The 10,440-nt window shown below is 39.8% G+C and overlaps 1 protein-coding gene across 1 annotated transcript; it reads right to left on the bottom strand.

Annotated features, from left to right (window-relative positions):
- Positions 1-237: 237 nt before the first annotated feature.
- LOC110452232 lies at positions 238-8,970 on the bottom strand. Its single transcript, XM_021500611.1, has 5 exons — positions 8,846-8,970; positions 5,542-6,345; positions 4,738-4,931; positions 2,475-4,179; positions 238-876 (listed from the first exon to the last, which is right to left on the bottom strand). The coding sequence occupies exons 1-5, from the start codon at positions 8,912-8,914 to the stop codon at positions 784-786; spliced, it is 2,865 nt and encodes a 954-aa protein (XP_021356286.1). The 5' UTR covers positions 8,915-8,970; the 3' UTR covers positions 238-783.
- Positions 8,971-10,440: the final 1,470 nt, after the last annotated feature.

Raw genomic sequence — 10,440 nt, 5'->3', positions numbered from 1 at the left:
GTAAACCTCTAACACTGTTGGAGTACGTAGGCTCTTGAACCCCTGAAAATAGTACGCAGAAAAATATGCATAGTTGAAATATTTTAGATTCAACGAGGGTTCCGATTACATTTCTTTTTCAAACTAGCATGAGTTTTGATGAAATAGACTTTTGAAAATGATATCCAAATAAATAGCGTCGTAAATCAGGAAAGTTTTGTTTTGGTAATTATTCTTACATTTAAATTGCCCATGTAACGATAATCAGCAGCCAATGAAGCTTACACACAGTTACATTGCCATAAAAGTATTACCAAATGAAAACTGCATTTATAAAAGTACTTCTTTGCAATGCATGACAGTTTCTTTGGCCGTTTTCCCACAAGTGTCACGCATTTTGGGTATTGTCCTGATTTGGGTACAGTGACGTTAGCAGACGGTCCTTGAACAAGACAGTCTGTTAGCAGATGTGTATACCACCCTAGAACTATTGACCGACGCTTGCTTCTAGCACCAGGGACTCTCAGAACTGTTAGCTGATTCGAACTGTCTGTTCAGTGTTAAATGATGCCCGGCTCTGTCCGACGTAGATGATTTTCCCTCAATGTGCTCTGCTGTAACGATCGAGACTTGTCCTCTTTTCCAGATATAACCTGGAAAATCCAACACGACAGTCTGTTAGCAGTTGTGTATACCATCCTAGAACTATTGATTGACTCTACCTTCTAGCATCAGTGACATCAAGCTGATACGCGCTATCTTAGAACCAATTACTGTTAGCAGCCACAAACTGTCCGTTCAGTGTTAACTGATGTTCGGCTCTGCCCGACGTAGTAGATTTTCCCTCAGTGTGCTCTGTTGTAAAGATCTAGACTCGTACTCCTCTCCAGATATCACCTAGAAAATATAAATAAAACAATCAGTAACAATTTAATTGAAATGAAACTTATCGTTTTAACTAGTTTTGTTTCTGGAATGAAAAAAAATAAGCTGGACGAAAGCCTTCATTCTAGGCACAGGGGTACGCAACTACTATTAATATTGATCTTAGACTGAAAGTCTAACAAGGTCAATATTATAGTAGCTGCGTGCCCCTGTGTTCTAGGGACATCACAATAGATCAATAAATGACAATCTCGTGGTAATGAAAGAAAGGCTGCATTGGGTTTTGACACTTTTGAAATAATGATTCACTTTAACTATATAACAATGCACACATCCTTAATAAGGTCACGACAAATAAAATAGACGTATTAGCAAAGGATTGTTTTCAAAGGAGACATCAGAAAATGAAAAGGGGATGTGGGGAAAAGGATATTAACCCAGTCGTCAGTCCTCGATTTCTGGAACAGAATCTCTAGCTTGGACTAAAATTTCCCCTTAAGTATTTTTAATGATGTACTGTCTTTGTTATGACTTTATATTCAATTAATTGTAGTATAAGTTGTAAATATCATTTTTCTTCTTTCGTCCTTTGTGAAATAATGAAATGGCCTTGTGAAATGCTTTCCTTTATAATATGAAAACTGAATGGGTTCATTTAACTTTTTTAATGGAATTGGAAAACCTACCGATAATTAAAAACTATGATGAACAGAAAATGACCGAGTATTTTAGATTAATTCAATGAAAATCCAATACTTTTGTGTGTGATGAATTAAGATGATTGAGAAAACTTCGTATCTTCAGCCCCATACCCCATGGTCGTAAATGATGCACCAGAAAGAGCAATGTCATAATACTCGGACATACTAAGTACCAGGTATGAGCAAAATTAAACAGAGGGACAGTTTGCATCACCTTGGCACACACCAATAAACTTGTTATAAATCTCGGGCCGTCATGGCCTGAGATTAATAACTTGCTTGATGACCGACCTGAACAGGAATCACGTTACGCACATTATGCCCATTAAATCACCATGTGAAGTTTAGCTAGTAGTCTGAGTAAACGCCCGGAACCCATAAGCAGAAGAAAAATAACAAGAAGAGTAATAATTCCCCAAACTTAATAATTTCATGTGCAATAGATCGAAACGATGGAAAGGGGCATGAAAACACCAATGGGAAGTTTGCTAGATCTATAGACTAATGGACAAGTTATAGGTAGGTACCCACTACACTCCCACACATCACCTTCTTATGATGATCCTTGTGGTTATTTCGAATCGTTCAATACATAATTCAAATTTTAAAAAGAAATTCAGAAAGAAATTTAAAAAGGAAATACAGAAAGATAATCGATGGATAAGTTGAAGTGGTAAAGTGCTAAGGGAGGCTACATCTACCTATTGTTTCAAATATAGTTTAAGTAACTGCATTTTATTGTCATATATCTCCCTAAAATTGTAATATCACCAACAGTTATTAAATTATTCCCTGTATAGGAATATTACAAGCTGTCTAGGTAAAAATTCGGCATTTGGGTTCAACCAATACACGTCATCTCTTTAAACCCCAGTCAATAATAAACTGCCACTTGAAATCGAAACTGACCTTGTAAATACACAATGGCGTGAACGTTCCCGACCCAGATTCGAACCTTGCACACAACCTCATATCCGTCCCCCTTGCGCCAGTGTTAACCTTTCCCGTCCACAACGACGAGTTGGAGTCTGATTTTTCTAGATGGAACCAGCCACCACTTGTTACTACGGCAACATCGTGAGCCTCGTTTAGCTGAAGAGAAAACATCACTTCTGATTTGGCGGGAATTTGACCGGAGAGCGGCGAGTGAAGACAGAAATTGAGCGGAACTTCGCGAGTCCTGCTCGGAAACGGCGCCCAGTTGGCACACGGAACCTCCGCAAGGATTATGGCATTGTGCCAACACGCCGTTGAACCGTCTGGTGTCTCTACATAGAGGGAAAGAAGGTAGGTCCCTATCCTAGGCAGTAGAACCGTACACGAAAGAAGCTTGTCCTCTAGATTACATTTTGTGTATACAGTCATGTCCATGCAGTCCCTCCCCAGCATTCGTAATTGTATGGAGCTGCTGGCGATATGTTCGTGGTCGAATACCGGCTGAAGAACGACCTCGCCCGTAACTGGGGCTGTAGAGAACGCCGTGAGCCACTCGTTTTGGTTGAAACCCGCGGTCAAACCTGCCTTGGTGGTGCCAAGTTTGTTAAAACTGTCTGTGAATCCAGGGGGGAGGGAAACATCTGACGTCTTACTCGTAAAGTCGACTAGATATGAGCAGACAGCAACTGTAGAACAACTCATTCTCTGACAAATGTTCAGCACATACTGTCCAGGACCTGGGGAATGTACAAGGAAGTGGGCAAGACCATCTGACGTCCAGAAAAACACGTACCTATTAAGAACTTCATCGAACAGATCGCCCCCTGCCATTGTTACCACTATGTCTTCACTTTCACATCCGCTGGTCATTCGGAATTTGAGATGCAGGGACGAAGCATCACAGACGATAGAAGAATCGAAACAGTTTGCAGGTGACAGCCCGGCTTTAATTGTGTCGGCACCCGGTCCCCACTGGTAACGCCCTTGTGAGACTGACGGGAAAAAAGACACATCTCCAGAAACCCTGTTGCATTGTATTTTATATGAGCAAAGATGCATGCACTTGTAGGGATTTTCAAGAATATCTAGTCCATATATTGCAAGTGTAAATTCTCCGGTATGAGGTGGAACAACACGAATTACTAACTCGGAGTTGTCAGATATTCGGGTTTCCACAAATGTGCTAGAAGTGTTTTGCGGTAGAGTGATCAGCACGGGATTACCTTGAAACAGAAGTTTTGCTTCGAACAGAAGTTGGTTCCGCTCTGGGTAACGTAAAAGTATCGTGACACTTTCGCTGTCACAAGGGATCTCGTATCTGTCATGACTGTGAAGTTGAAGGTTATAGTAGAAGAAATGTGGAGTCAACAATACCATGCTATCCCATTCTGACCGACTGACGGGCCGACTCAGCTGCTGCCAGTAACGTTTCTTTGGAAGATGCGTCTGGATGAAACACAACGGGCTAACTAGCCACGAGGTACAAAATGACGGTCTATATGCCTTCCATAAGTGCTTCTCGTCCCGAAATGCAATGCGTCTTGTGGTGTCGATGTACTTCCAGATATCGTTTAGCAGAACAGCCGACCAGAGAGACAATTTGGGTTTGTCTTCTGTTCCGTCACTTACGTCAAGTTTATGATAACCGCTGATAGTTGCAGTTGGTATATCCATGGACCTGAAATATTGTATAGGCATGTTTTAACTTTAAAAACACCATGCGATATATATATGTACAGTAACTACATCACTGTAAATCAGTATTCGATGACTTGTGTATGTTTCACTATTACCAACTGTTTAGTTAACAAACGAAAGGCGGGTTCTGATGCAAAATGTGAATACGTTGAATACTTTCATTGATTTCAAGTTTTTTTGTTTGGAAATACCGTAGACCTTTATACCAACTTTTTAGACAAAGTGTCATGAAAGCTGACAACAGATTTTGATTTCAAAATGTATGAATATATAATGTATAAATAATATATTTGTTGCCATTGTTACAAATGAATTTGTAAATGTGTGCTAGTATCGTGAAGGCGTTGATAAGCTGCATTAACACGTGCTTAATGCTTTGCTCTAAGTTTGGCAATAAACACCTTTATAAACGAAACTTCAATATGTTTATTTAAATCATAAGTACAAATAATATTTTCTACAATGGTGATATACAGGCATGCATCTGGTTGGTTTAAAACGCTGATGGGATTTCTTACAGCACTTTTCTTCTTCATACCTGCATATATGATTGAAAACATGAACTCGAAGTATGTCCTCTTCGACCCATCCGTTCATTAGCTGACCAATCAAATCTTCAAGTTCTGCTCTCCGTGCAAATTGGACCAATGAAAACACACAACGTATGACGGCCTCCTTGTCGGCACACGACGTCTGGATTTGCGCAAGAACATCCTTCAAACCTACATTTTCCTAGAATGATAATAGTTTGAAAAGAATTATTTTGTTCTTCCCTATGGTGATTTTGCAGTAAAAATGTCCATGTGCATCGTTTTGCAAGTGCATTATGAAAGCAATGAGGAGAGCATCAGATCAAAGCAGGTACAAGGTAATTGAGAATTAAGAGTGGGAAGCTATAGAACTTTAAAACAATACTTTTGATCCATAGTTAAGCTAGATGTTTGTCGCTAGGTACATAGCTCTGGCTTCTGGGTTAAATGGAACAGCAATTTCAACTATGTATAAGAAGATATGGAACGTATTGTCTATCATATATAGTATCTCTATTCTGAATTAGGCTTAGCTTCGAAAACATAAATTATTAAAGAACTAATGCAAGCAATTAAGTCTACTAAATATAACGTACATCAACGTTGACAGCAAAATGTATGTGCATGTAATTAATGAGAATATATCTGTTTTACTGATATTCGAAGTCAATGGAACAGCAATATCTATTGGAAGTACACATTTTTACCATCATGTGAATGTATTCTGACATCTTACATTGTGACGAACATTTACTAAAAATTTACATACAATTCTTTGTTTCTTTTAGCTTTTTGTCTCATCAATAACCTACCTTGAGCGTCTTTGCCTTTAGACTGGACACGACAGCCTCGATTCCACACTCGACCACCGTCTCCTGTGCTATGTACGGGTGAGGAAGTGGACGGCCGGAATCATCACGAGGAGGAATAACTCTGTTTTCCTCCCACGCCTCCTGAGCCGCACGCAACACCTTCGGGGTTGGAAATTGATTGAATATTTCATTCAGTGTATGGCTGGCTTTCTCAATTGCAGTCAAATAGTCTCCGGCCATGTCAAACTCATAATTGTCCACAAAATCTTCCAGCGTTTTCGTTGTGTTTTTATCAATTTCACATGGATCTGTGTTGTTTACGTCTGCAGTTCCCGACGTATTTATTTCAGTACTTTCCATTACAAGATTTCCCAATAACTCGTTAATCAAACTTGCAGCGATTTCTTTTCCAAAGCTATCACATGCACGTGGTGTCACATTCCCGCTAGATTCCCCAGACGTGACGTCATCCGTGTCGTCATCAATATCGTCAAAGTTTGTGATAGACTCTGACACAGTACTATCGTCATTGATAGAATCAAACCTCTGGATAATCTTGGGATTTTGTTTCTTTGACGAATATAGTCCCACGTAAGCTGTGTTGATGGGTGGAATGATTTGTTCTACAACAATACCCTTTTCCCTACATACAAAATCAGACCACGTGACTTCTGTGCCCCCTGTGGCGGCAATTTCAACGACCTGGTTACGTTGACGTGGCGCCTCAGTCCGACAAAGGGCGTCGTCATCCGTCAGCTCCCCCGCTGTACTGTCGGTATCCGGGGTCGGCGCGGGGTCACTCACCTGAAACACAATAAAACGTCTTTAGTATAGATCTTGGTGTTTTGTCATTAGAATATAGATCAAGAGGCAGACAGTGACGCCCCGGTTGGTGTACAGGTGCTGTATTCAGGAACATTTATAAAATGTACACATAACCACTTGCAGTCTCCCCCGTTCTTCTTTCATGGAAAATATTTAAGCGACATTTGCATCAAGTTACGCTAAAGCGATACAGGAGAATCCGTTGATATGATTATGGATCTCGTAGCTGTCTGCCGCTTTAAGTAGTATTCCACTTCAGTCTGATCGCCTTATTATGCCCTTGCGGGGGGTAGCCAGGGCATGCCACTACTAAAATCGATAATATACACACAATTACTTGATCTGTTTCGTTTTATCTATGAATCTTCACACGTTTGGATGAAATAAAACATATATCTGGTCGTATTATGCCCTGTCTTATAAATTTAAATGCCATTTTAATGAGCATTTGTAAAACATCAAGAAAGGGGCACCACATCCGAGTTCCGAGTGACTGAAGCAGACGACAACAATTTTGGCGCGCGAGACTGATAACGAGATGCGCATCCATATTGGCAGTAAAACAGGCTTAGATAGCATTCCGTGGCAATAATAATAAACTTACTGAAATAATATGACTTATAACAACTAGCAACTCAGAATTTTGTATGCAGTTAGCCCAAGCCTGGTTAGAGTGCCGATCCTGGTCAGTGATTCTACAAGCTGACCAAGAGGTGTCTGTGATGGTTACCGCGCTTTGACCATGTCAGAAGTCACCGAAGACTGGCTTTCAGGCCCAACGCTTTTATGAAACATTTCTCAGCCGCATTTAACTAAAAGCTTGTCTCTCCCTAGCTTAGATCTTAGAATCAGACATCCAAGTGATCAAAATTATTAGACTTTCTTTTTTCTAAATGATTCAATATCTATATAATATTCTAGAGACGGGGGCAAGTCTAAAGACGCCGCAACCCTAGTCGTCTCCATCAGTTTTTAGGGGAAAATAACCTCATAGATGACATTCAAATACCGTATATCCCTGTACAAAGTGAACATAATTAATGTCAGACTGTAAGACGATTTGGTGTGACTTCAGCTGTAAATAATGTCATTGTAAAGGATTAGACTATGCAGGATCAATATATGAAGTTCTCAACATGATTTTTTCCCATGCATCGCGCACGAGCCAATTCGTTCGTTCTTTCTTTCAGTTCCATATACCTCTGTCCCTGACACCAGACTTAGACATTTTGACAGATAGATGTCCCGTGTCAGACGTGTAGTCTATCTGTCAAAATGTCCAAGTCTGGTGTCAAGGCAAGAGGATACTCGGGCATTTGCATTTGCATCGTTATCTTATCTTTCAAATATTATCCATCTTTGTTAAAGTTAAATTTACTTACCTAAGCCACAGTCACATGGAAGACGAAGTTCTGAGTGTGGCTCATGTATAAAGACACAACAGGGTCATCGTACTGATAATGGGAGATGGTGTTTGATGTTTCGGTGCCCGTCTGTGTATTGGTGACAGCAAGGGGTCGTGGTGACAATTACACGGATCGGTATGATTATCACAGGGATCGGACACACGTTATCACGTGATCTAATTATTAACAATGATGAAGCATATAGTAATCTAGTATAGCCGTTGTGTTACATCTACATGAAATGATGTCGAACTTCGCCAACGTGAAAATAGGTCACACTGTGTCGGCACATTGGGAGTAACTCAACCAAGTTATATAATACAAACAATCGATTATAATAACAATACACCATCACTATTGCGTCAGGCCCCTGTGAACTAGTATAGAAGTTTAAGTATCTATATGTTTTTATCTAATCACAATAATCCTTATAAGCGATTTAAAGAGACTAGTCCGGTACAATTACCCAAATTTGATAACTTATCGCTAGTATATTCAACAATGCATGAAAAGATTTTTATCATATTTCTTCATGGCAATAATTAATTTACTGATATAAAGAAATAGTCGCGACAATTGTTTTTATATAAATATATATCTTTTGTTCTATCTCGTTGAATTTTGTTGAATAACAATTTTTTAAATTGTATGCGAACGAAGTGCTATAATACATGTACCAGTTTCCACCTAGTCAAATGTACATACCTTGGGCACATTCTACACGCAACCGTATTTGTGAGAGGGGCTTATCTCATGGTCCGTATATTTGTATACATATATTTTACGGCCCGTGGAGTGGGGAATATGTACATGCCACGCCTCTTTGATTGCCATGACCATTTTCAGTAGTCTTATCGAGTTTGACAACACACGCGCACCTGTTGTGGTCAGTTTCGAGAATTTTGCAATTAACGCCAGACTTGGACATTTTGACAGATGTATGTCTGCACATCTATCTGTCAAAATGTCTGGGTCAGAAGAAACCTAGGCTACTGTACGTGTCACGGTTATCATTTCCTGTCGCTTATGAAACGGACTACGCACGTGCACATACATTTAACACGCATTCTTACCTGTTGCCGATGAAGTTTGACCACACCCATAGCACCTGTTCCGCACATACGGGATGCTGATGACCCCATGCTATCCGGCTTGAAATCGATGGCTAAAAGTCAGCTGAACTTCAACAATGTGCTAAATTAATTGGCGAAATTATTTAGCCGTTCAACATAATTCGCTGCACTCGAGTTGAATTAATTATTTCCGAAAATCAATTTCTTTGTTTACATCTAACTCCATCTCGTGGCTAAATCAAATATCTGTTTGATAAAAAGACGTTTTACTGCATGCACTATTAGTCGTGTCCAGTGCAAATCAAATATCGTTGTAGGCTGTAATGAATGTGTAATCAAACCGCGTTTAATTTAAAGACTTCAATATATGAACCCCGAAAAGTTTCGTCAGATAATAAAACAAAGAATATCTACATTGTACATGTGTATTTGTAGCTAATAACGTGTGTGAACTTTAACGGCAGACGACACCTCTCAGATTACCTTAGAATGTCGTACAGGTGTATCAACTACCTGTAATTAACGATACATTCAGGTAAAACTCGTTCACCTGTAACAGTTTTTGTCTGCGGAGCTGAGATAAGAAAAGACAATGTCTCCGCTAAACCAGAACCTGTGATACATGTGGTGTTGGTAGACCTTGCTGGTTCTATTCGCGTGTTTGTACACTACTAACCGTGTAACATTCAGATAAAACAATATGTACAACACATCGATACTTTAAACAGTATCTGTGTGTGAAGTACTGCTCATTTTGTTTGTACATGACAAGCTTTAATTAGGTTGATATGACCAGGTTAAAGTTCACCGGTCGCACCAGAACTTTTTTCTCTGTTTTTGTCATCCCGAGAAAGTGTCATATCTGGTCATGACCAGATACAACAATCATACTTACTCTGTAATATCTGGTCACAGTGGATAAACACAAATGTTCGATACCAAGAAACAAATAATGCATATACTGATATTTTCGCTTCAGATATGGGACAAATTGTTATAAGCTTACCTAACTTAAAAGCAACTTAACGAAAGCTTAAAATCAAATAAGTTTGGTTTGGTTCAATTTTGTTTAACGTCCTATTAACAGCTAAGGTAATTTAAGGACGTGCCTTTATGTGTGTAATGTATGCGTGTTTGCGTGTGTGTATGCAGGAGACAGGGTATGTTGGCGTACTTGCCTCCTTGTGATAGCGCGGATCTGATGCCGACTTCATAGTGCTATCTCACTGAAATACCATGCTGAAGGCACCCAGCCCAGCATTACGCCCGGTCATATTATACTGACAACGGGTGAACCAGTTGTTGGCATTCCCCTTCATGCTGAACGTTAAGCAGGGAATAACAACTAATATTTTTAAGGACTTGTGTATGTCCCAACCTGGGGACAGAATCTATTGACTTCCTCACCTCGGCGAAAGCCAAAAGTGAGATGTTGCCAAGCAAGGCGCTAGGAAATAAAAGGTAGTTAGAAGTAGAAAGAAAGATATAGATCCAGCATATTGTAATGGGCGCAGCAGATTTATTTTGGTCGCTTCCGTGTCCCCAAATAGAGGACACTAAAGCAAATCCCCAATTATGCAGGGGGTTCCTTCATT

This window comes from Mizuhopecten yessoensis, unplaced genomic scaffold, assembly GCF_002113885.1.
Source record: "Mizuhopecten yessoensis strain PY_sf001 unplaced genomic scaffold, ASM211388v2 scaffold6505, whole genome shotgun sequence".
Lineage (NCBI taxonomy): Eukaryota > Metazoa > Mollusca > Bivalvia > Pectinida > Pectinidae > Mizuhopecten > Mizuhopecten yessoensis.
This window is presented reverse-complemented; position numbering and strand designations above follow the sequence as displayed.